General features: G+C 39.3%; 1 protein-coding gene and 1 pseudogene across 1 annotated transcript in view; one reads left to right on the plus strand and one right to left on the minus strand.

The window, feature by feature from the left end:
* The window catches only part of TSBP1 (testis expressed basic protein 1), an 80,217-nt gene that overhangs the window by 15,379 nt on the left and 37,608 nt on the right, over positions 1–27,230 (plus strand). Inside the window, exons 7-15 of the mRNA XM_071097224.1 lie at positions 2,190–2,210; positions 8,304–8,324; positions 11,967–12,005; positions 12,605–12,625; positions 15,362–15,382; positions 16,066–16,086; positions 16,542–16,562; positions 19,948–19,968; positions 21,405–21,425. Coding sequence (XP_070953325.1) covers positions 2,190–2,210; positions 8,304–8,324; positions 11,967–12,005; positions 12,605–12,625; positions 15,362–15,382; positions 16,066–16,086; positions 16,542–16,562; positions 19,948–19,968; positions 21,405–21,425 — 207 coding nt within the window. The remainder of the gene's footprint in view (positions 1–2,189; positions 2,211–8,303; positions 8,325–11,966; positions 12,006–12,604; positions 12,626–15,361; positions 15,383–16,065; positions 16,087–16,541; positions 16,563–19,947; positions 19,969–21,404; positions 21,426–27,230) is intronic.
* LOC139363436 (heterogeneous nuclear ribonucleoprotein A1-like) lies at positions 526–26,981 on the minus strand (annotated as a pseudogene).

A 27,230-nucleotide genomic window follows, 5' to 3' on the forward strand; every position in this document is an offset into this window, starting at 1 on the left:
GTCCTCATATACACTCATATCCTCATGACTATTTTTTGACTTAAATTCTACACTGTCTGATATAAACATTGTTCTAACAACTTTGTTTTAATTAGTATTTTCCTATTATACATATTTTTCATCCTTTTATTTTGAATCTTAAGAGTTTGTTTTTGTCTTGTGTCTTTTTTAAATGGCATATTGCTTGACTTTGTTCATATTAACAATGTAAAATTTTCCATTCCCTAATAGATGAAGGTAACTCATATTATATTGTGAATTTTTATATGTTTATCTAAATGTTTCCTTTTTTTTTTTTTTTTTTTTTTTTTTGAGACAGAGTCTCGCTCTGTCACCCAGGCTGGTGTACAGTGGCGCAACCTCAGCTCACTGCAACCTCCACCTCCTGGGTTCAAGCAATTCTTCTGCCTCAGTCCCCCGAGTACCTGGGACTATAGGCGCCCACCACCATGCCCAGCTAATTTTTGTATTTTTAGTAGAGACGGGGTTTCACCATATTGACCAGGCTGGTGTCGAACTCCTGACCTTGTGATCCCCCTGCCTTGGCCTCCCAAAGTGCTGGGATTACAGGTGTGAGCCACCACGCCCAGCCAATGTCTCCAATTTATATTGTGTTTTCCACTTACAGTACTATGCTTTGTTCTTTCATTTTTAAATCTTCTTTCCTACCTTCTGCTGGTATATTAGATTTCCTTTATAAACAAGCCTGGATGACTTTCATATCACTTCTAACAACATTAGATTGACTGGAACTCAATCATATAGCCACACCTAACTACAAGGGAATTTTGGGGAAATAGTCTAACCATGTTTTATTAGTTTTCTATAGCTGCTCTAACAAATTACCACAAACTTAATGGCTTAAAACAACACAAATTTATTATCTATCAATTCCATAGTTTATAAATCTGTCATATATGTCTCACTGGACAACAATCAGGTTGTCAGCTAGACTGTATTCTTTCTGGATGTTCTAGGAACAAATCTGTTTCCTTGCTTTTTCAGCTTCTAGAGGCTGACCACATTCCTTGGTTCATGGCTCCCTTCTTCTGTCTTCAAAGTGAACAAAAATAAATCAAGTCCTCACATCACATCATTCTGCCCTTCCTCCATCGTAATACCTCTTTCTCTTTCTATCTTTCTCTCTTCTGTCTCCTGCTTGCACTCTTAAAAATCTTTGTGATTATATTGGGCCCACTCAGATATACCAAGATCATCACCCTACTTTAAGGTGAGCTGATTAGCAACTTTAACTTCATCTGCAATATTAATTCCCTTTTCCCATGTAACCTAACACATTAAACAGGAAGATAATCCCAGGTTCTTACAATGCATGAGGCCTGTGGCCTTGATTTCTGCTGGTGATCAGGTGTTTAAGACTCAGTCCTCCAATAAGATATCACATGGGTGGTGAAACTTCTCATTCATTACCAAGAATATGGGTTCCTTCTTGATATATTTTTCTTAAATATATTACTTCTCTTTTTAGTTTTCAAGTTCAGTTCTACTTTATAAACTTTAAAAACTACCGTGTTCAGAGTAGTCACTTAAAGGAGAGGATGAAATATCCCCCTCTATAGCAAGCACCCTTTCAGTAGGCCCTGAGGTTCTAAATACTTTCACTACTTTGACTCTTTAGCTTCTAATATTATTCAAAAACTTCCTGATTTTGGTCTCTTGCTATTCTTCATCTCCATAGAGCACAAGTGAATTTTGGAAAGTGGAAATCCCTGTTGAAGCAGTTAGGTGGTAATTGTTTGGTGTAACAAAAAATATTTTCGAACAAAGGTAAAAAAAGAAAATTAAAGGAGAGAGGAAGAGGTGGAAGAAAGGTAGAGAAGGAAAGAACAAAGCAGCAGAATCACCAATGAAAGAAGACTTATAGGGACAGAAAAATGTCCATAGATTGAGAAGCTAGCAATCTCCAAAAATATTTTTATTCTGTTACTCACCAAAATTGAAAGATAGGTTGCATAGATCTTGTAGTCCCACCTTACCACAAAAGTATTTCAGTCCATATGTAGATATCCAGCTGCTCACCACATTGCATTGCAATTGATAACAGGAAATGAGTTGTGACTCATTTCTATCCTCTTTCCCACAACTTTTCTGCAATATAGTGTCTATGGCATCTAAGTTCTCCCTGGGACAAACAGAACTCATTCTTGTTTTGATGTGTTTTATTTTAGCACTGTCTCGATCAAGTATTGGTAAGTTCCTTTACTTTTCTTCAATTCTGCTGACATTTAGCCCCATTTAATCAAGAGGATATCTTCCTAAACTTCCCAGACTTCTTCACTGAAGCACAGCAGAAGTTTGAACTTCACGTTTATCCAATTTCTTTGTTCTCCATAACCAGACACCTCAATAATCAGTCAAAAGTAAATGCAGGTTTCTAGTGGTTTATTATGATGACATGAAGAGGGCAATTTCAAAACCTGAAGTGTTGGAAAAACAGAGTAAATAAAGAAGGATGAGAGCAAGAAGTTAGTAAGAAAAATAAGGTGAGGATGAAGATAATATAGAATGAGGGATAAATGATATTAGCTGTGTCCTCAGAATTTCAAAGCTTTGCATGGCTAGCCGGAAAGAGCAGCCTTCCCTGAGGCATCCCCAAGTCAGGCTGGCAGCAATGGAAGAGATGGCTAATTCCCTATCTCCCTGAGCTGCAACTGACACTAAGGGTTTGGTGCTCCCAGGTGTTCTTGGTTCCGATACTCATCCCTGCCCTGTCCCCTGCAAAAAAAAAAAAAGAAAGAAAGAAATGGATAGTTTTTGAGCCAGACAACCATATGAATTTTTTGTTTGTATTTATTTTTAGGAGAGCAAGGGGGAAATTTTCATATTTCCAAATTCTAAGTCTCTTTGCTGTGTCACAGAACTAAAGAACATTCCCTAACCCTGCTGAGCTCTTGTCCCTCACCTCCTTTTCCTTCCCCATCATTGAGCATTTTGTCTAAAATTAATGAGACCTTCAAAGAATGAGAAGTCCACTGATTAAAGAATAAAGAGAGGATTAAAATGGTTTTAGCTGGCAATCATAGTTTCAGCAAAACAGTAATAGCTTCATTAACTTAGGAATAGGAGGGAAGAAGAGGTTTGTGAAGAGACCAGGAAATGGGAGTACGGGACAAGGAGAGGGTTGTAATTAAAGTGGGTCGTGTTCCTTGACTATTTACAGATATTACACATGAGGAAAAAATGAAGTTTAAAGATATTATTTAACTTGACCAAAGGCATATAGCTAGTAAAAGAGTAAAACTGAGGTTCTAAACACTGGGCTTTGGACTCCAAGTCCTGAGCTTGTCCAGCTACCCCCAGGACATCATTAAATATATTTACTCTTCCAATCCAAAGTATTCTTTGGAAACAAAATGTTTGTTCCAAGGAATTTAGAAAATTATGCATATGTTAAAAATATATTATTTCAATTTTTAAAATGTAATTTGAAAATCTTAAAATGTAAATTAATATAAAATATCAGAATTAGTGTGCTAATCCAATACTGTGCCATAACCTTATCCCATGAATAAGGCTGTTTTAGTGTATATATAACTGTTAACAGGTGCCCTTAGAAAGCTATTAAGCTCAATATTTTATTACTTCTATGATTAAAACATGTTTTATCTAGTATTGGTTTGTTTTCATCTAACTTACAGAAAGGGTAAAATATTTGGGGGTTGAAACATGCTAAACAATAAACTCAAATCTTCAATTTACCCAGCAAAATCTGAAGAGGACCCATGTGAGACAGGCTTGCCATAAAAACCCTCCAAAGGGGAAATTTCGAGCATTGCAGCTGCTATGCCTAAGACAATATAAGTATTGTCAATATGACAATCTAAGTATTTCATAGACAGCATAGATTCTAGTGAGGTAAGACAGAAAATAAACACGTAAGCAAACAAATACAATAATTTCCCTTTCTAGATTAATTCCTACCATGATTATTAGACTATCATAGTACATTCTACGGAGAAAACAAATTAAGATAATATGATACAGCAGGACCAAGAAGTGAGGGCCGTTAGCTAGGAGATGGAAAGAAATTTCCCTGAGGAGATATTTGAACTGACACTGAATGGTGAAAAGGTGGCAGCCACAGGAGGATCTTAGGGAAGAGTATCTCAGGCAGAAAGAACACCAAGTTCCTGAAAGGGGAAGAAGAGTAGCTTGTATGAGAGATTGCTGAAAGCCAGTTGTGAATGATGGTGGAGGAGTCTGAAAGGTAGGGAGAGGCCAGATCACAAAAAGTCTTTTAGAATAAAATATGGAGAACACTTCTGAGCACCACAATAAGCCATTGTTTCCATCAGGGAAGGGATAAAGCCACATTTATGCTGTAAAAAGGCAACCCTGGCTTCTGGTAGAGAATGAAATGGGAGAGAATGACCATCATATTTATTTATGATAGCAACAAGGAGAGAGGTACAGAGTAAAGTCTCATATTGCTTCAAAGACAACAGGGGTTTCTACTGGAGAAGATATTGTTTGGAAACAGCAATGGGGAGCAAAAATGACATTTACCTACATTCAGGCATGTATATGGGTATGGACTTTTTCTAAACGAACAAACAAACAAACAAAAAACCAGACGTCACAGCCTCAACAACAGAGTGAGACCCTGTCTCTACAATGAATAAAAAATTAGCCAGCATGGTGGCATGCACCTGTGGTCCCAGCCACTTGGAAGGCTGAAGTGGGAGGATCGCTTGAGCCAAAGAGGTCAAGGCTACAGTGAGCTGTGATTGCACCACTGCACTCCAGCCTGGGTGACAGAGTGAGATCCTGTCTCGGAAAAAAAAAAAAAAAAATCACTAAGAGGGCTGTAAGAGACATGGTTTTTTAAAAATGTTATCATTTTTAATTGACAAAAATGTATATATTTATGGTATACAACATAATGTGTTGATATATGTATACACTGTAGAATGACTAAATCAAGCTGTTAACATATCCATTTCCTCACATACTTTTTGTGGAGCGAACTCTTAAAATCCACACTCTTAGCAAATGTCAAGTATAACACATTATTAACTATAATCACCATGTTGTACAAAAGATCTCCTGAATGTATTGCTCCTATCTAACTGAAACTTTGTGTCCTTTGAGCAACATCTGAGATACAGTTTTGTTTTTGTTTTTGTTTTTGTTTTTGTTTTTTTTTAGATAGAATCTCACTCTGTTGCCCAGACTGGAGTGCAGGGCGCAATCTCGGCTCCCTGCAACTCCACCTCCCTGCAACTCCACCTCCCGGGTTCAAGCAATTCTTGTGCCTCAGCCACCCAAGTAGCTGGGATTACAGGTGTGCGCCACCATGTCCGGCTAATTTTTGTATTTTTAGTAGAGACAGGGTTTTGCCATCTTGCCCAGGCTGGTCTTGAACTCCTGGCCTCAAGTGATTTGCCCTCCCCGGCTTCCCAAATTGCTGGGGTTACAGGCATGAGACACTGCACCCAGCCTTTAAATTTTAATCTATTAAAATTTAAATATTTTAAATTAAAAATATTTTAAACACCTCAAATATTTAAAATACTTGACAGTATTTTAAAGGACAGTCAGGCATATTAAAGCAAGATGGTGAAGAAAACGTTTGGAGAAGTTCAAGATATAGGAAAATTTGCTGATATGAATTTCTGACAGCATGGTGTGTTTTAGAGAGTAAGGAGAGGTGGAAGGAACGTCCAATTAGGAATTTAAAAAAGCATTATGATAATAAGCATCCTTAAGATGAGGATTATCTTCAGATGGTCAGTAAATTAAATGAGGATGTGACCCATTTGGGGATTAATCTCAGAGGATGATGAGTAATTAGTTACATAGAGTATTTAGCTGAAAGATGCATAGGCCCACCAGGAAGCTATTCATCCCTGAAGCTCAAGATGATATGTGGTCCTAAAGAATGGATGAGGCCCTCTTGAGAGATAATTCTCATAGGCAATTCACTGGACTGTGGTAACTTGAGAAAGGGCCTCTCAAACCAGGACCTCAAAGGACTTGATCCTATTATTTCTTTGAAAATCTAGAACTAGCATAGTGCCCAAGATAGAGGAGGCTGCGGTCCATTACCCATACATGTATAAACAGATAAGGACTGCAATCTGAAATGATGATATAATAATATGTGTTGAGAACTATGCTCCAAGCTCTGTCCTAAACACTTCTTCATAATAATCCTAGGAAGTAGATATTATTATAAATTCTATTTTTAAAATGAATAAACTTAGGCATAAAAAAAAACAGGCAGAGTAACACAGCTAGTAAGTAGGGGAACCAGGATTCAAACCCAAGCATTCTAGTAGTTGACGGCCCATTGTACTTAATGAGACCTAATCAAGGGTCCCCTTTCTAAAATGATTTCGGTGAGAATTGTATACTTTGTAAACCAATTAACTCAGACTGATGTGGATTTTTATTATTATTCCTCAGTGCCAACTCCAGGAATCATATTTCAGTTTATTTTCTATTTCTAATTTAGGAAAGAGAAATGAGAGCAAGCAGATAATAAGAAGGAAGTACATAGGGAAACTAAGGAAAGTTTAATCAAGCCTAAGGTCCTCCACCTCCTCAAAACAAGTAGAGGAAAAAGAAAAAAAGAAAAACTAAGGGCGAAGCATGGTGGCTTACACCTGTAATCCCAGCATTTTGGGAGGCTGAAGTAGGAGGATCCTGGAGGCCAGGAACTCAAGACCTGCCTGGACAACATAGTGAGGCTCTGTCTCTTCAAAACAATTAAAAGAATTAGTAGGGCATGGTGGCATGCCTGTAGTCCTAGCTACACAGGAGGCTGAGATGGGAAGATCACTTGAGCCCAGTAGTGAGAGGTTACAGTGAGCTATGACAGAACCACTGAACTTTAACCTGGGCAACAGAGTGAAACCCTGTCCCAGAAAAAAAAAAAAAAAAAAAAAAAAAGACTAAGGTCTTCCAAGTTTTCTTAAGAGTTTCAACCTTTACAAAGGCTGAGAAGAAAAGGAAAAGGGAATCACCTTCTCTGCTCATCGTCAGTCCTACATGTCATTCTGGGCCTTGGCCACACCACCAGAGTACAAGATGCCTAAACAATCCATGAAAAAAATCACACTACAGCTGGCATAGAGGATCTGATGCCCCCTGGGGAAGGTAGTGTGAGGGATGTTTTTTCTGATCTTCTTTTCAAAGGGGGATTAACGCTGATGCTTTTAAGCAATTGATGTGCTCTTAGAGATGTGGGTATTTAACACAGTTTACAAGGGAATTGAGCAAGTTCTTGGTGGTTTCAGTACCATAAACCCTTGTTTGTCTAGGGACCTCGTCCTCCTTATTTGCCTCTTTCTAGGCAGGCCTTATTTCTAGAAAGTCAGCCTTTTTTGCTTCTCCTACCAAAATGTACCCTAAGGCTCAAAGGCCCAAGAACACAGGGCTTTAGTTTGTGAATGTAGCCTCATTGAATCATAAAAGTTGAGCAGAAGAAAAATTATTAAACCCTGTCATAGATGAGTTAAATGCAGTTCCAAAAGATGGTGAGAATTATCAAACTTTGCATAGTCATTTAACAGTCAATGTAAGACAAATAAGACTAATATCCAGACTTTCTCCACTGAATATAGTGAGGGTTCATTCTATGGTAGCTTGTACAAATTACTATCAAAGTTAATATCATTAAACCTTCTACAAGCCTTGCCCTAGAATTTAGGTTATTTTACAAGAGGAACATTTTAGAGATGAACAAAAAGAACAGAAAAAAACTGTTGGGGAGGGAAGATGGTCAGTATGTTAAAGAAAAAAATTTTAAAGGAATGTTCCAGAAAGAAGAGAAAATTGTAAAGAATATGAAGGAAAACGTGCTGAACTTAAAGTGAAGAAAACTGGAGGCTAAAACTGCCTTTAATTTTTTGCATACTTAGGCACAGCCCTTCTCTTTCTCAATCTCGGTGTTCTTTTCTTATAAAACTAGAACCTTTGTAATATTGCCTTTCTTTGGTTCTTGAGGCTATCACATTAGGGAAAGAAGACTCTCCAAATTGAAAAGATGAAAGAAAAAGGGAGGGAGAACGGAAAAGACAGGAGAAAGGTGGTGAATGAAATCAGAATATTGGAAATATAGTAAATCTGAATATTCCCCTGTAACTTTCACCCCTGCATAGTGTCTAAGGGGGAAAAGACATGGGACCACCTGCAAGTGTGACCACTTTATGAGCCTACCTACAGGGGAATGGAAAGTCTAATAACCTAAGGGAGGACTTATTTCCAGGAAGACTCTTGGGAAATTGATGGATTATTGAAACTTTTGACTGACTTGAATAATTGTTATTGTTCTTTAGCTTCAACTCAAGGATCCATGAGTAAGTTTATCTTTTTGTTTCAAAATCTAATGTTGCTGGGCTCCTACACAAGGCAGAGGACTTCTCCCTGTCTTAACTATTTTCTGTTTCCTGCTATGTCAGTGTAACAGGGCTTAAGACTCATGATTCTCCACCTTGTCCTTCATTAGCCATCTTAACTGGATCATGCCCACCTTTATCACCTTTCCCCCTCTCTAAGACAAGGAGACCTCCCACTTGCTTAAGCAAATTCCTTCATTCTTGCCTTTGACCACATCCTCTCACTCCCTTATTTCTTCAGAAGTCATTGCTTCTCTCTTCTACACCTTTAAATATTTTCCTTCCTTTAACTGCTTCTCCTTAAGGTATAGAACAGGTTTGATTTTCTTCCATCTTAAACAGATCCTAACTACGTCCCTCTCTAATCGCAGCCTACCTTCAAGGGAGGAAATTATGCTGTACACTCTGACTGTGGGCTTAGAAAAAAGTTATTGCTCACTTCTAATCTGAACTATACACTATTTCTCCATGAATTGAAAGTAATATAAGACCTACTAAAAATCACTTTTAAAATAAATTTGCTTGTTAATTATTTTCAATTTACAGAGGACTATTGCCTAGAAGTTCAGCATGCAGACCCTAGAGCCAGGCTAACTAGAGTTGTATCCCAGTTCCCTACTTACTATTTGTTTGAACATACGCAAGTTATTTAATCTCTCATTAAAATGTCAAGTCAGTTATATAACTAATTTCAACAACTAGTTGAAAATTAATCAAATAAAAGAACAGAGAAGAGGCTGGGTACTGTGGCTCACGCCTGTAATCATGACACTTTAGGAGGCTGAGGCGGGTGGATCACCTGAGGTGAGGAGTTTGAGACCAGCCTGGCTAACATGGTAAAACCTCGTCTCTACCAAAAATACAAAATTAGTTGGGCATGGTGGTATGTGCCTATAATCCCAGCTACTAGGGAGGCTGAGGCAGGAGAATCACTTGAACCCTGGAAGGGGAGGTTGCAGTGAGCTGGGATCGCACCACTGCACTCCAGCCTGGGTGACAGAGTGAGACTCCATCTCAAAATAAAAGAACAGAGAAGTGAGGGAAGCTGAAAAAAATGAATGGAGAAGAGAGGAAAACCAAAGAGGTAAAATTTAAATAAACCTTCTGGACTGATTTCAATTGGTTGTCAAAAAAAAAAAAAAAGAACACATTTTCTAAATGAAGGGAAGATTGTGACAGGAATGAGGAAGAGAGAAGTGAGGAAATCAGCAAAAAATCCAAAACAGATAACCCTGGCTGGACAGATTTTTTTTCTGATCTATGTGCTTTTCCTACAAAATTTTTCATATTGACTTTTACTTTTGTGGTTGCATATTAGGGTCACATTTCCTACTAGCAAAGTTGTTTCTTGTTCAAAGATGGAATTAAATATATCATATTTCATTATTTTTTTCTAAAAGGCATCAAAACTTCCAGATGCTTCACAGTCTGAACAAGTTTATTACTCACAGGTTTTAATTAAATGTGACCCAACCAATACCTATCCTTAAAATAATGAAAAGAAAGGGATTCACTTGCCCTATCCCGACTCAGGCCACAACCCATATGATGCTGATCTCAAACTGCACTGTTGCTGAAGTATAGATGGTGCTCACTTAAATCATCTCTTCTTATCTGAAAATACAGCTCCCAAATTAGCCCACAGTAGCCCAGTGCCACCTGTAGATGTGTTTTGTTTGGCCAGCACGGCATTGTATTAAACTTTGAATTTGAATGCCTCTGAGTAGGGTATGGACTTTTCACCATCTCTATCCCTTATAACTCTAGCAGATTCACAATCATGAGACCTGCTGGACCCCTTAATGCAAGTGAGTTTGTGATCCCCACAAAGATAATGAGGAATTCTGTCTGGTATGGAAAATGTGGTACTCTCTAAACAAACTAACTTGGATGTTCCCATTAGGAAGAATATCCACAGAGACCGTGTCCTTAATCCAAAACACATAATATTCAGTATTTTGGCAGGATATGTACATCCTAAGTTTTTTTATCTGCTTCTTTGCTCTGTAAGGCAACAAGTAAATGCCTTTTACTGTCCCACTTATTGGTCTTCAGCTGGGAAACGCCACAAAATACCCAGTTCAAGAATTTCTCTTTTTGGCCCAGTACGGAGGCTCATGCCTGTAATCCCAGCACTTTGGGAGGCCGAGGTGGGGTGATCACTTGAGGCCAGGAGTTTCAGACCAGCCTGGTCAACATGGCGAAACCTCATCTCCAATAAAAATACAAAAATTAGCTGGGCGTGGTGGCGCATGCCTGTAATTCCAGCTAATCAGGAGGCTGAGGCACAAGAATGCCTTGAACTCAGGAGGCGAAGGTTGCAGTGAGCCGAGATTGTGCCACTGCACTCCAGCCTGGGTGACAAAGACTGTCTCAAAAAAAAAAAAAAAAAAAGAAGAGAAAAGAAAAGAAAAGAAAAATTCCTTTCTCCTCATTATTCCATATTACTTTAGGTCAGGAATGGAATATATATGACCTGTGTTACATTTCTGCTCATGCCTTTGCCTATGGCAGACATCAATAATTGATCATGATTCTCTTACCTGCTCAGCCCACACGTATCCTAAAATTCTTCTCATCTCCAGATAGTCATTACTAATTGATCAAAATTAAATATGCATAACTCAAGTATAATTGTCACTCCTAACATAGGTTAATATCTTAAATCTTAAAAATCTTAAGTATAGAAAACTGTCCTTTTAAAATTATCCTTATTTGGTGGTGGAAGTGGCTTCACCTTCTCAAGAAACTGACAGTTCAGTGATTAATGGCCTAAAATACCACATAGAAAAACAGACATCTCTTTCCAAATGCTGAGGGTAGATCCTGTTGTTTCTGGGGAAAGCTACCATTTCCCTCCCAAAACAGCAATGTAACAAATAAGCGAAAAATAATTATACACAAAGAAGGAAACACATTATTCAATTCTTTTAAGATAAAAAATTGCAAAATTTTCAACATCTTAAAATATGATTGGTTATTTCTCAAGACAGAAACAAGAGAGATTAAAATGACATAATTAAGGTACTAAGGTACACAAGAAGATAGGGTTATTTTAAAGATTAAAATAACACAAATTAATAAATCAAAAATAAAAACACAATTAAGTGCACATTATAATGCTCTGCTGTCAGGACTCAGAACTTTTCAAATGACAGTCAGAAATAAAAGGAAAAAATAAAGCAGAAAAAAAGTAAAATAAAGTAGCTTACTACTTTGCCAAAGTATTTCATTCGTTTATAGTTACTGAATATTTCTTTCCATAACATTTCTAATACAACTTTTCAGCTTTCCTTTCTGTTATTACTCCTGATTTTTCACTGCAACTTCACAATATAAGTAAGATGGGGGACACCACTTCTGTTTTAGAGATGAGAAAATTAATGTTCAAAACATTTAGTGACTTGCCCAAAATCACAGAGCTAAAGAATAGCAAAACTGGGACTCAGGTCTTTAACCTCAAGACTGTTTGTACCACACCTGGGGAGGAGGAGGAGGGAATGGGATTATCTATCTCCATGCCTTCTGAAAGTCTAAATCTAATTTAGTCTAAAGTCTAATCTAAATCATATCTAATAACATACTTTTCAATTTTTATTATAGGTAGTATAAAATGTTTAAAAACAATTGAAGAACCTCTCTGTAAGTTTCCCATATACACAACTCAGTCCTTTTTTTACTGACTCCTAATAATTGTACAAATTTATGGGATATATGTGATATTTTGATACATGCATACCAAGTGTAATGATTTGGATGTTCTACAATGTGCCTGCTACCAGAGGAATGGGGAGGGTGGTGAGAAGGCACATAAAGGTGGAGGAAAGGAGAAAAACTTGCAATTTTACTGTTCTCTCTTTCTTTTACCAGTATGAGGAATTTGAGGCTGATTTCAAGATCCTATAAGTGACTGATTAATTTTTTCATTTAGCAAAGGGGAAATTCTTATAATAAAAACTAGATTAATTAATGAAATTGTGAAAAAGATTCTGGGGCCAGGGAAAATTATCTATAATCTTTAGAAGGATTTGACAGCAGGAAGATAATGAAAATTAAGAATAATAACTGCAGGAAGTATGATTTTCACAGTCTCCTAAGGAAAAAAGGAAAATGCTTACTTACCTTCTTGCTGCCTTTCCATGTAAATCAAATATGTAGTAAATGCTTGATCTGAAACTCCCTGAGATAAACACCCTTGAGTCATGCCGTCTCTAAACTCACCTTTTTTGTTTGTATTTTAGCCAGAACTGCAGGAGCCATTAGTAAGTTGCTTTTCTGCCCTTTAATTCTCATGTGCTTTGCTCTACTAAACTGTTAGAATATGTAAGACATTCATATTTCTAGGTGTTTTTGTTTCTTTCACAAATTGTTCATTCTTTTCCCCTTCTTTATTCTCTATTCTTATCTTAATAAACTGTGGTGCCTCTGTAAGAAAGTACTATTACCTTTAACTTTTCCAAACTCTTGAGATTCAACAGCAAAGAGAAAAGAGTGAAAAACAAAAAATGGTCAAGTGAAAAGAAGAAAGATTCCCCTGTGAGAAAACTCAGTAACACTCAGAGCAAGAGGCTTGATGGTGGCCATTCTACTTAAGACCCACCAAGAAAATTTCCGTGACATGCAGTGAGTCCCAGCTCACTGACCGAGGATCCCAGACTGTCACTGATGTTTGTGTGGGATGTATATCCCCTGCTATGAACAAAGAATAAATCTGAAAAGGATGAGTTTGAGTCCTTTGTAGGGACTTGGATGCAGCTGGAATCCATCATTCTTAGCAAACTATCACAAGAACAGAAAACCAAACACCGCATGTTCTCACTCATAGGTGGGAACTGAACAATGAGATCACTCGGACTCAGGAAGGGGAACATCACACACCGGGGCCTATCATGGGGAGGGGGGAGGGGGGAGGGATTGCATTGGGAGTTATACCTGATGTAAATGATGAGTTGATGGGTGCAGCACAGCAACATGGCACAAGTATACATATGTAACAAACCTGCACGTTATGCACATGTACCCTACAACTTAAAGTATAATAATAATAAATAAATTAAAAAAAAAAAAAAGAATAAATCTGAAAGAAGTATCCAGATAGAATTTTAAATGAAACTGTAGCATACATCTCTGGAAGAAGCATTGGTTGGGAATAGAAAATAAGGGATAAGTGAGAGGAAATTGGTTTAAAAAGGAAAAAAATAATGGTAAATGGAAACAATTACTTTTATATGATCTGAGATTTTACCCGCCCTTTATGACCTTGATGCTTAAAGTGAATCCAAGGACCTGCATCAACATCACCTTGGAGTTTTAGAGATGCAGAGTCTGAGCCTGTTGCCCACCCCTGACCTACTAAGTCAGACTTTGCATTTTAATAAGATGCCCAGGTGATTTGCGTGCATACCAAAGTTTAAGAACCATTGCTCTACAGGATTTTAATTCTCTGCCCCGAGAGAGGAAATAAAAAGATGAATGCACTTGGTCCAAATTTAACCAGCTTTTCCAGCCCTGGCCAATTTCCCACACCAAGAGTGATCTTAAAGTCAAAGACAAGAAAGATGAAACTCATCAGGGTTTAATTCACTTTCTAACACATTTCCATCCTTCAATTTTGAGGATGTTCAGAGCTTGAGACCCTGACGCAGCACTAACTCTGAAGGAAAGAGAAAAAAAGTGATTTGAGAATTAAAGCTCATGGTATATCACATCCTGTGTCTACTCCTCTTGGAGTATTTATACAAATGAAACATTATTAAAATAATCAAGTCAAACTTTGAGAGCAAATACTGGGTAGGTATCATAAAAGCACATATTAGGCCAAGCACAGTGGCTCATACACGTAATCCCAGCACTTTGGGAGGCCAAGGTGAGAGGATCACTTATAGCCTGCGAGGTGCATGAGGTGTAGAGAGGTGTGGTGGGGTGTGTGCGTGTGTGTGTGTGTGTGTGTGTGTGTGTGTATGTGGTCATAAATAAGAAGACTGTTACTGCATTATTAACAAGTATGTGGGTCTAGTGTCTCAATTCCTTTGCCCACTACTCATACCTATAAATGTCTTAAGTCAACCTAGCAGTTTCTATTCCCTCTTATATGGCAGGCCAAGTTACTCTGTTGAATATGGGCCAAAATCACTACAGAGACAGAAATTCCCACTGTCTCCTTCAGAAGATGAGGCTATAGATTCTAGCTAAGCAAGTTCAAATTAGCCAGCTGGAAGACAGGCAATGGCCTGTGTAATCTACTGAGCTACAAGCAGGACACCCATCGGGAAAGGGGAAGGAACGCTGCCTGACCAAATGTGCATCCCTACAGTTCCAGCTGGCAGATTCCAGCAGTAACCGGGGTCCTCCAAGATGAAGAAGGAAGCATTTGTAAACTTTATTTGTTCCTCCACGGAAGTGGAAATTTTGCTCCTGGTGTCTACATTTGTGATGTTTTCCCAGAAAGAATTTTAATGCAAACAGTATTTTCTCATTAGTTCTATTTTGTTTTTTCCATATTTTAGCTGGAACTATTAGACCTATAAGTGAGTTCCTTTTCTGTTTCCTCTAACATTCTTTGGCCTTCTGTGGGATATGGGGTCCTCTCCACATCCTAACTGTTACCATTTCTACCCCTACAGGATTTCTCACTCATACTTCTTAATTGTATTCAAATCTTCTGACACCTTCTGATGCCCAAGCCATCAGACACAATATCCTGAATTGTTACTGAATTTAGGATAAGGGAAAGCCACATAATTCATGTTTAAAACTGTATTTTATTTTAATTATTTATATTTATTATTTTTTAGTTACCTAAATTTCTCATTTAAGATGGATGTTGAATGATTTAAACTGGTAGGAAGGTTATGCGGCTTCCAGGCTAAGATTATCTGCAGTCCCACAGTAGTTGTTCTCCTCTGGTTGAATTGTTTCATAGTTTATTTAGAAACAATACCGGTAACATGAAAAATCTGTTAATGTCAAACCACACTTTCCTCCTTTTTGTATTTCAGTGCAATTCACAGCCCCTATTCGTAAGTATCAAGTTTGTTTTTCCACTGTGGTCCCTTTGATATCTGACCTACAAGGTCTTGGGGCCTGATCTGCTCTGCATTTTTCTAAACAATTTCAACTTTTATTTTAGATTCAGGTGGTGCATATGCAGGTTTGCTAATGGGTATATTGTGTGATGCTGAGGTTTAGGGGTGACATGCTTTCTTAACACTGTCTTTCTCAATTCCCCTAGCATTCCTGTTACATAGTTTGCAAAGAGGCCATCCACGAAGTGTTAAGAAATCTCACAGACTAACATTTAAAAATATAAACCAAAACAGCCCTCTTAGTAATAGTCATAATGATCCATCAGCAACGGAAGGTACATCTTTCAAATAAACCATGTCTCTAAGGAAACTGGGGACAAGGGGCAAGAAAATGTAAGAAAAATAGAGGCATAACAGATTAATATGGAGTGAGTCTTTCCCAACCCTCTGAAGATTTCCAACCATCACTGAAAGCAGGAGGAGGCCTCCATCCCTGTAGGTCCCTTATATTGTGCAACAGGGAGCCTGCCTGAGGCTCGCCATACAAGCAACTCTTGATCTTTCCGTTTCTATTTATGATACTCCCTAGAGCGAGTGTTAGGCAATGGGAATTTCCTTCACAGTGGTGAAGCATACGGATATCTTTTTCTTTCTCCCTCTCTCTCTCTCTGTCGCAGCTGGAGCTACAGGACCTATCAGTAAGTTTGCTGTCTGATTCTCCACAGTGAGCATTTTACTTTCCTGCAGTATCTTAGGGATCGCTACCTGGTTTCCATGTTGGGATTTCAAGGGTTTGGAGTTCACATTTTCTTCAACCTCTTATTTTTCTTCGACCTAGCATTTCAGTAAGTCATGATTAGCTCTGTAAACGTACACTTCACCAATAAAAACAAACTACAAAGTGGAGGATGAACCCTTGCAGATTTTCAATGGCTCCTCACCATCACACAAGGGATTTTTAGATGAGGAGGCCCTTATATGTACTAGCTTGCCATAGCAAGAAAGTCACCATTTCTACTACTCAGCTGCAGCTGAAGTTGACATTAGTGATTCAGATTCCTACTGGGAAAAGTATATAAATGAAAGTACATAAATAAAAAGTATATATAAAATATATATATAGCTACTGATTTCTTTTCTCTTTTTTCTTTAGAGCTGTCTCACAAAACCATTGGTAAGTCATCTGATTCTCAATTATAATACCTTTTGGTACTTTACTTAGAACATCAATCTATTTTTAATTCAACTATTCATGCCCAAGGACTCAAGGATCAAGTCCTTCTGCCACCTCATAATTTCACCCAGTGCTCCTTCAGGTTGGACTCATCCAGGTTTTGTGATAAAAATATATTAACTATGAAGCTGAAACGCAAAGTGAAAAATATCCCACTAGAGATGGTCCTAAGCTGTTTCCACTTCAGCATATAATCTAGCTCTGTAGAGCCAATATTTAATAAAGATTTAGAACCCAGCACCTAAACTTCCTGATTTTCTTTCCATGCAAATGATTTTTCCATTATTAGATAATCTTCACTATGTAAAATAATGCAAATTTTAAGTTTTCTTTCTTTTTTTTGGGGGGGGGGCGGACAGAGTCTAGCTCTGTGGCCCAGGCTGGAGTGCAGTGGCGTGATCTCCGCTCACTGCAACCTCTGCCTCCCGTGTTCAGGTCATTCTCCTGTCTCAGCCTCCTGAGTAGCTGGGACTACCGGTGCCTGTCACCAAGCCCGGCTAATTTTTTTGTATTTTTAGCAGAGATGGGGTTTCACTGTGTTAGCCAGGATGATCTCGATCTCCTGACCTCGTGATCCGCCCGCCTTGGCCTCCGAAAGTGTTGGGATTACAGGCTTGAGCCACCGTGCCCGGCCTTTCTTTCCTTTCTAATTGCCCTGAAAAGTTCTCTCCAGAAGAGTTAGGCTCTATTTTCAGCAACTTTTAGCAACGTAGTCACATTCTTTGAGTGATCCCTATAGTGTCTTACTACTGTTTTTCTAACACTCGTGTACATTACTTTGTTGCATCTAAACAACATCAAATGGCAGTAGGTAAGGCAGTTATTATCCTCATATTTAGAAATGAGGAAACTGAGGGCCAGGAGTCATTTCTCAAAAAAATAAGAGGATGGGTTAGTTAATAAAATTAAGACTAAAGTTTTACTAACTCTTCATTCTTTCCATTATCTTTCCATTTTTGGGTGTTATAACAGGTTATTAACAGTGAATAAAATGAACTTCTAATGTTGAGATTAAAAGGTAGTAAAGGCCTAGAGGAGATAAAGTGAGAGAATGAGTAACACAAATAGTAACAGATAAAGAATGAAGATGCAGGTTAGAGAGAGATAAATAGGAGAAAATTTAAAAAGAAAAAAGTAGGAAGAAAATTGGAAGGAGAAAGAGTAAGTGAATTGGCACATAAGAGAATAAAGAAGAGAAATGAATATGTTGAGAAAGAGAATAAAAATAAAGGTACAAGAAGTCACAAATTGAAACTGGAAATGAGAAGAAAATATAGAAAAACCGAAGAAACAAAATACATTTTGAAGTGATCACCTATCCAAGGATTTAGTAACTTATGTCAAGAGGGCAGGTTTCCTAAGAGTTCTACTTCAGAATCAAAGATACATATTTGTAGATACAGACAAAGCAACTATTAGCATAATATCTAAACGTATAACTGGTCTACTGCTCATAGCCAAGGGTATCCAGATCTGGAAGCGCCACCTTCTAGGTGTTTTACACAGGAAAAAAAAATTCAGAGTTAAAAGTTCGGGGATTGTTGATCAACACTTGAGTGACACTGAAGTGAAGGATTATTAACTGCTATGCCCACTGGGTCTTTAGCAGGATATGGTCTTTTCAGATTCAACTAACCTTGCAGACTTACAAGATTACCATAGCTCTCATCTGGCACCAGTCTACTCAGTAGGACCTAAGGCAGGACGCACAGCTTGCCAGCAAGGGCATTATCAGCTATCCCTCTGCTGTGGGAGCAGTACTCGCCATGATCTATGCAGCTGTCCACATAGACACCTAGGACTTATTCTGCTTGGCCTTCTGTTAGATGAATTGGGAGCTGACCTGGCTTAGAAACCCCACAGGTCTACCAGGAACTAAAATCTCCTATAAGAACCCCATACACATTACCTGCAGGGATCCCGTAAGGAATATGACCAAATACATGGGTCACTGCACTCAGGGAAGCCCAAAGTTATAGCTTCTTAATACATATTTACAGTTCTCCCAGTTCAGATGCAGTCTGACATCAAGGATCATTCTTATGCAAGCAGTGTTGCTAAATAACATAACAGGCTTTCGGCCAGGCGCGGTAATCCCAGCACTTTGGGAGGCCAAGACCAGCGAATCACAAGGTCAGAAGTTTAAGATCAGCCTGGCCAATATAGTGAAATCCCATCTCTACTTAAAAAATACACAAAAATTAGCTGGGTGTGGTGTCGTGTGCCTACAGTCCCAGCTACCCAGGAGGCTAAGGTAGGAGAATCACTTGAACCCAGGGGGTAGAGGTTGTAGGGAGCCAAGATCATGCCACTGCACTCCAGCCTGGGCAACAGAGTGAGACTCCGTCTCAAAAAAATAAATAAATAAATATAACAGGCTTTCGATATTTATCAGGTCATCAAGTGATCAGAGCTAGAAAACCAACTGAAGGTCAAATTCTCATTAAAAACTGAAAGTTTTGGCCAGGCATGGGCTCACACCTGTAATCCCTGCACTTTGGGAGGCTAAGGCAGGAGGATCACTTGAGACCAGGAGTTCCAGACTAGCCTGAGCAACAACAGAGCAAGACCCCATCTCTACAAAAAAAATTCTTTTTAATTAGCCAGGCATAGTGGCATGCAGCTGTAGTCCTAGCTACTCAGGAGGCTGAGGTGGGAAGATCACTTGAGCCCAGGAGGTGGAGACTATAGTGAGCTATAATTGCACCACTGCACTCCAGCCTGGGTGACAGAGTGAGACCTTGTCTCAAAAAAAAAAAAAAAAAAAAAAAAAAAAAACAACCAGAAGGTTTTGTTGACTCTTTGCTCACAGACTCTAAAGCTAATCAAAGCAGCAGTCACTGCTCTATCACTCTCCAATAAGCTGGAAGCTGTGCGAAGAGGAAACTGGATTCTTACCTCCTATTCTAATGTCTACCTCTGGAACATATTAGTTGATCAGAAATAAAGATTTTAGTGAAAGAACAGTCCCTTGGGAAAGAAATATTTTCTACTCCTACTGACAGGAAGTGTTTCACCTTTCCCTCCTAGCAATAATATTAATACCTAATAACGAAGTTTCACCTTTCCCTAGTATCTCTTAGGTTGGCAAGAATCCTACAAAAACCTTCACCTTGGGCTGACATACTGCAGTAAATGCTAAATATCCTTTTTCCTTTTTTCTATAGTTAACATAGTTGGATTAATTCTCCCTAATGATCTCATAACTGATACCACTTCTCCCCTGCTCTACCTCTCAAAGCCTCACTTCCAGGATAAAATTAGTGAAAAATATACTCCCCAGTCAAATAACCATACTAATATGTCAATTTCAACTTCTTTTTAGTGCAAACTCCAAGACCTATTGGTAAGCTGCCTGTATATATCAACTTATCTCTGTTGGCTTCTTACTATGTCTGAAGGAGACTGGCCCCAACTGTTTAAGTATCTGGGTTAAAGAATCTAAAAATCGTATGTCTTAGACTTTCATTTCCCCATATCCTAACTGTTAGGTTTTGGAGGGAAGGCAAGGGTTAAAGAAAGACACAGAGAGAGTGGTGGCTCTACAGCAAATGCAGGCTTTATGTCCAGCATAAGACCTACAGAAGTGGGGAACTAGCCTAATGCCAGTGTCCACCGCTGCTTACAGGCTGGGGATACTTATAGGTATGGGTGGGAGGGGTCTGGGTAGTATGGCTTGCTGCCCAGCAGGATATTGATAAGATGTTCCCATGATGAGGGGGTTCTGGTCCTTGTTCCTGCAGAATGTGGTGTTCCTTGCACTTTCTCCCAGCAGAATATGATAGGGAGGTTTCTTTAGGTGGCCCTTTGTCCACCTTGTAGTCAGGTGGTTAGGCAGAATGTTTCTCACAGCCTGAACCCCCGTGGAATGTTTCACTTTGACCAAGGTCTTCAAAATAGCTGGAGGCTTACAAAATGGTGCAGTTTGGATTAACACTAACATCTCTCTAGGCAACCAATTATATTTTAGCAAATGGAAATTCCATTACCTTAAAATTCATAACAGACAGGCATTGTTCTAATAATGATTATAGTGGCTTGTCAATAATCATTAGAATAGCTTCCTAAGGCAAAGGTGTAATCGAATCTGGAAAAGAATATAAGAAATGAACAAGAATATAAAAGAAAGATAGCTGAGAGTGAAACAGAGTGATGTGAGGAAAAAAGACTGGGGGAATATCGGGAAAGGAATACAATTAAGGATCTCACCTCTAACACCTATAATGAAAAGCAAGAATGAAGTGGTTATGCTAACTAAAACAGGGTTAATAATCTCCTAGAAGAAGATCTGGTTCTTATGGAGAGGCTACAGTACAGCAGTAGTGCAATGAAAAATATTTAATCCTGAATAATGAGATTTAGTAATTCCTGAGAAAATCATTTTCACTGCTTGCCTTGGGAAAACAGCACTAATAGAGGTGTTTTTGGGCCAGGCGCAGTGGCTTACACCTGTAATCCCCGCACTTCGGGAGGCCAAGGTGGGCGGATCACCTGAGGTCAAGAGTTCAAGACCAGCCTGGCCAACATGGCGAAACCCCATCTCTACTAAAAATACAAAAAATAGCCAGGCATGGTGGCGGGCACCCGTCATCCCTGCTACTCAGGAGGCTGAGGCACGAGAATCACTTGAACCCAGAAGGTGGAGGTTGTAGTGAGCCAAGATCACCCCACCGCACTCCAGCCTGGGCGACAGAGTGAGACTCTGTCTCAAAAAATATAAGTGTGTGTGTGTGTGTGTGTGTGTGTGTATGTGTGTTTAATTTGTTTGTTTCTATTTTTTAGTACAATATCCTGGACCCAATGGTAAGTACCTTATCTATCCTTCTCCCTCCAGGTTCCTTGATCTTCTACAGTGTCTAGAGGGCCTGTTCCCTGTCTGAAATGCCCTAGATGTGTCTTACTGCCATAAGAGCAGTTGTTTTATGCATGTTTTTATGCTTCCTGGTTGCAACCTACTGAGAATTCTCCAGGGCTATTTTTTTTTAAAGAAAAAGAGTAAGAAAATTTCCCCAGAAATAGTCATAATGTCTTCTATAACAATACAGAAGAATTTTCTAAAGTAGCAGAGAGAGAATAATAAGGGCAGCTTTCCAGTTCTGAAGTGCTTTGTAGTTTCTAAAGGGCCTACTCAAAGATAATGGAGACTATGAGGAGGAAATGAGAAAAGAAAATCAAATTTTAAGAATAAATACAAAAGGGAGAAAAGACAATAAAATTTTACAGGAAATACTATTCTGGGTCTAGTCTAACCTGAGTTCTCCGGTCTTCTCTCCAAAGGCCTTTCTCTTTCCTCATGTCCTATCCTGCTCTCTATCTCCAAACACCTTTCAGCCCCACCACACGTGCGCGCATGCGCAAACACACACGACAGAGAGGAAAAGAAAGGACAGAGCACCTCGTGGAACACGAAATGACAGTAATTGGGCTGTAATTACAGGAACTGGCAGAAGCATCACATATGGAAAAGAACAAAGTGAAAGTCCATATTGTGACGAACTAGGGAGAAACAGGTGTTAAAATATAGGGAATCAAACCAACCCCAGGACATGGGAAATTCTGAGTCTAGAAATAAAGGGATAGCATTAGAAAGTTTAAGTCAAGCAGGAAGGATTATCAGAAGGCAAGTCACATATATTCAAACAAACATTCCTTCATCTAGCTGATCTCCTAGCATGTATCAGATACTAAGCTGAGCACTGAGGATAAAGTCATGAATAAGGAAGAGAGAGATTTGGTTGGTCTCTGGTGCCATGGAGTTTACAGTCCTATAAGATCACTTGGGAAAACAAACCCAAAATGTGTAGAGGGCAGGCAGCATCCCACACAATCATACTATGACCATTAAAACTGGATATTTACTGCCCTAAATTCTGGTTCTAACTATCCTTTTTGTGCATGAATAAGAGCCATTTGTTATTGACTATTCCCCTGAATCAAGACTGATTTCCTCAGTACCCACAGATATTGCCAAGACTTATAGCCTTGGAAGTTCTCATAATTATTACTCAGAGGATAAACATAAGCCAGCCCACCTCAGAGGATCTCACTGGGGCTAAAGGAAGGGTCATATGTGGTCCAAAGTTCCCTAATAGCCACCATGTGCCAGAGAATCTACATGGATACATGAATTCCCTTTCCCTTTTCTCCCCTGCCTGACTCCCTCTCTCCTATGTGTAAACACTTTAAAAATATGATAGTGTATAAATGAAAATTATATTGCTATTTTATTCCTTCCTAGCTTTTCCCTAAGTTATAAGTGATTTGGAGAAAGTGCAAAATGAATTGATTAAAATTTAAATGACTTTAACAAAAATTAGTGGTTCCCAACAGCCCTAGTAAAGAGAGTAGGAAGAAAACTTTTCAAGTCAATTGAAAGGTTATTACTGGGTAGAATATTCACTATTTGGGTAATGGGTACACTAAAAGCCCAGACTTCACCACTTTGCCATATATGCACATAAGAAATCTGTAGTTGTACCTCTTAAATATAATTAATTAATTAAAAGGTTAGGTAAAAAAGAGTGACTAAAGAAAATGAGGTTGGGGCCGGGCACAGTGGCTCATGCCTGTAATCCCAGCACTTTGGGAGCCCGAGGCAACTGTATCATGAGGTCAGGAGTTTGAGACCCGCCTGACCAACGTGGTGAAACCCTGTCTCTACTAAAAATACAAAAATTTGGCCAGGCACAGTGACTCACTCCTGTAATCCTAGCACTTTGGGAGGCCGAGGAAGGTGGATCACTTGGGGTCAGAAGTTCAAGACCAGCCTGGTCAACATGATGAAATTTCATCTCTACTAAAAACACAAAAATTGGCCGGGAGTGGTGTCGCACGCCTGTAATCCCAGCTTCTCAGGAGGCTGAGGAAGGAGAATCACTTGAACTCAGGAGGTGGAGGTTACAGTAGGCCGAGATGGTATCACTGCACTCCAGCCTGGGCAACAGAGTAAGACTCTGTCTCAAAAAAAAAAAAAAAGATGCTGGGCGCAGTGGCTCACGCCTGTAATCCCAGCACTTTGGGAGGCCCCATGGGCCAGATCACTTACAAGACCAGCCTAGCCAACATGATGAAACTGTGTCTCTATTAAAAATATAAAACTTAGGCCGGGCGCAGTGGCTCACGCCTGTAATACCAGCAGTTTGGGAGGCCAAGGCGGGCAGATCACGAGGTCAGGAGATCGAGACCATCCTGGCTAACATGGTGAAACCCCATCTCTACTAAAAATACAAAAAATAAAAATAAAAAATTAGCCAGTTGTGGTGGCGGGTGCCTGTAGTCCTAGCTACTCGGGAGCCTGAGGCAGGAAAATGGCATGAACCCAGGAGGCAGAGCTTGCAGTGAGCCGAGATCATGCCACTGCACTCCAGCCTGGGTGACAGAGCAAGACTCTGTCTCAAAAAAAAAAACAAACTACAAAAATTAGCCAGACTTGGCGGCAGGCACCTGTAATCGCTTGAACCCGGAAGGCAGAGGTTGTAATGAGCCAAGGCCATGCCACTGCACTCCAGCCTGGGTAACAAAGCAAGATTCTGCCTCAAAAAGAAAGAAAGAAAATAAACGAAAAAGAAAAGGAGACTGACAGAAGTACATAGAAGTACAAGTTTAAGACATTATGAACCTCTAGAAGTGTTTCAAGCATTTACTGTCGCTGAGTGAAATGAGAAGGAAGAATAAAGCCTCACTTTATCACTTTATAACTAATCTCCTGCCTCAGACCAGCAGAAACAGGTCTGAGGCTACAAAGTAGGCACGTAAGACTGGACATGCACTGAGCTGTCAGATTTTAGCGCCCCCCATATCCTCTCTGCAGTTACCCTGTTTAAGCCTATCAAGGGAGAACTGAATTCACTTGGTTCTACACATGTTGATTTCTCCACTGTGTGTTCCTTCTGTTTCTTACCACCAGCTGAAACTTCAGTAATGACTGGTTAAGTCCCATGCCTATTATAGGGCCTAGCATACTTTTCCTCTCTGTTCATTTCTGTCTTGTGTGTGTAGAAACTCATATTCCTTCATCTCTTTTGCTTATTCCACTATTTAGCTGCTGCTCCACCCCTAAAAGGAAATGAATAAAGGAGAATACCAAACCCACTGATCAACCCAAAATAGAGAGATATACTTCAGAAACTACCCTAAGTTTATAGTGACTTGTCAACAAGGGAAGGGAAGGATATTTGTATGAATAAATGAAAGCTTTCACAGAATGGCAGAAATAGGGAGAAGAAAGGTAAAGGCAGCACAGTTTAAAGAAATTACCAGTCCCCTGCAGGATTTCCAGCAGTAACCACTCACTGCAAAAAGGGAAGAGATAAATCATCTCCCTTTCCTACAGCCTCCTATACTAAGCAGAAGGCAGAATCCCCACAAGGCATGATGGCAGGTATATTCCCCAGCACAGAGCTCTATGCCCCTGCCCTAAGAAGGATGTTTCTTCCATTGCCATTTCTGATATTTCCTTTCAGGAAAGTAGTACAAAAACTAGCTCCTCTTTCAGCAGCCTGTACACATTGATTTATCTCTTTGTTTTTCAGCTATTGGATCTTCTTGTGAGTTTGACTGTTTCCCTTCATGATTGAAACTCAATTGTCTCCAGTAGTGTCTAACATATCTTAAGCCAAAATGTATGCATTCACATTGTGATATGATAAACTTCCAATTTCCTTGGTCCCTTATTTTTCCATTACTCAAAACACAAATACATTATTTTTTTTTTCAGCATCACAATCAGACTATTGCATTTAGCAATCAACAGCATGGGTGCAAAAAAAAAATAAATCCACATCAAAACCCTTTGTTGGATTGCTTTACACTTTCCACAGAACGGAAACTAAAATAACCTATTATACAATTAATCACAAATACAGTCCTTGAGTTTTTTGCCCACACACATGAGTATTTGTCTAAAATATATCTTCTTTGTACCAGCTAGACCCTGCCACCATTGTGCTTGGCTGAGTTCACAAATCTGTTGTAACCTATAGCTTCCCTGTCACTTCTCTGGCTCTCCTCTCCTACTAAGCTTTGTTTCCTAATTAAAATCTTCTGCCACTGCCATAGCTACTGCTGCTACTGGAACCACCATAACCACTTTGGCTTCATGGTTTTGCAAAGTATTGGCATCCACCACCATAGGGGCCAGAGCTTCTGCCTCCAAAGTTTCCTCCCTTTGCGGGTCCAAAATTTGAAGGCTGATTGTTGTAATTGCCAAAATCATTGTAGCTTCCACCACCTCCAAAATTGCTTCCATCATTACCAAATCCATTATATCCATCCCCACTGCCACCATATCCACCACCACCATGGCTGCCATCAAATCCACCACGACCACTAAAGATTCCTCCATGACCAAAGCTGTCATTCCCACCAAAACCACCTCCACAACCACCACCAAAGTTTCCAGAACCACTTCGACCTCTTTGGCTGGATGGAGCACTAGCCATCTCTTGCTTTGACAGGGCTTTTCTAACTTCACAGTTGTGGCTATTCATAGTATGGTATTTCTGAATGACAGTCTTATCCATGGAGTCATAGTCATCAAAGGTTACAAAGGCAAAGCCCCTTTTCTTGCCACCACCTCAGTCAGTCATGATTTCAATCACTTCAATTTTTCCAAACTGTTCAAAATCATCTCTTAGTTGATGCTCTTCAGTGTCTTCTTTAATGCCACCAACAAACATCTTTATCACAGTTAAGTGGGCACCTGGTCTTTGAGAATCTTCTCTTGTGACAGTTCTCTTTGGTTCCACAACTCTTCCATCCACCTTGTATGGCCTTGCATTCATGGCTGCATCTACCTCCTCCACAGTGGCATATGTGACAAACCCAAAGTCCCTGGAGCGATTGGTGTTTGGCTCTCTCATGACCACACAGTCCAGGAGTATTCCTCATTGCTCAAAATGGCTCCTCAGGCTCTCATCAGTTGTTTCAAAGCTCAATCCTCCAATGAAGAGCTTCCTCAGCTGTTCCGGCTCTTTAGGAGACTCTGACTTAGACAAGACGGCCGGGAGAAGAGAGACTTTAACGATGCTTCTTCCATAGCGTCCATGGGCAGAAAGGCATAAATACATTATTAATAAGTTTCTAGAACATTCACTGACCTGCATAAAAAATAAACAGAGAAAAATGTTTCTACATGACTCTAAAGAATGTTAATTAGGAATTTCCCATGCAGAAGGGAAAAAAAAATGAGAGGAAAATGATATAGATCCGTTTCTGCTTTCTAGATAAGTCATCTATACAGGCAATTAGTCAGTTATTTGTTTCTCTGTGGTGCACTTATCAAAGTCCATTGATGCCTATTGGAACTTGAGATGCAACATGGAACTTGAAGTTCTATTTTCTCAGCCTTTTGTTTTCCCATTGTCCAGAATTCAACCAGCTGATAATTAGTTTTCTGGAAATTTCTAGTGCCTTTGATTTAAAAAACAAAAACAAAAACAGTTGAAGCAAGTATATCACTAGTAAATTTGCCAATAGAAAAAAAAAATGAGTAGGAAAAGAAAAGAAACAAGAAGGGGGTAACAAAAAATATCTTTGCTTGTTTTTCAGTCAGATCGCATCCTCACACAATCAGTAAGTCTATGTGTTCATTTAATTCTCCCCTTTAGG

This window comes from Macaca nemestrina, chromosome 5 (genome assembly GCF_043159975.1).
Source record: "Macaca nemestrina isolate mMacNem1 chromosome 5, mMacNem.hap1, whole genome shotgun sequence".
Classification (NCBI taxonomy): domain Eukaryota; kingdom Metazoa; phylum Chordata; class Mammalia; order Primates; family Cercopithecidae; genus Macaca; species Macaca nemestrina.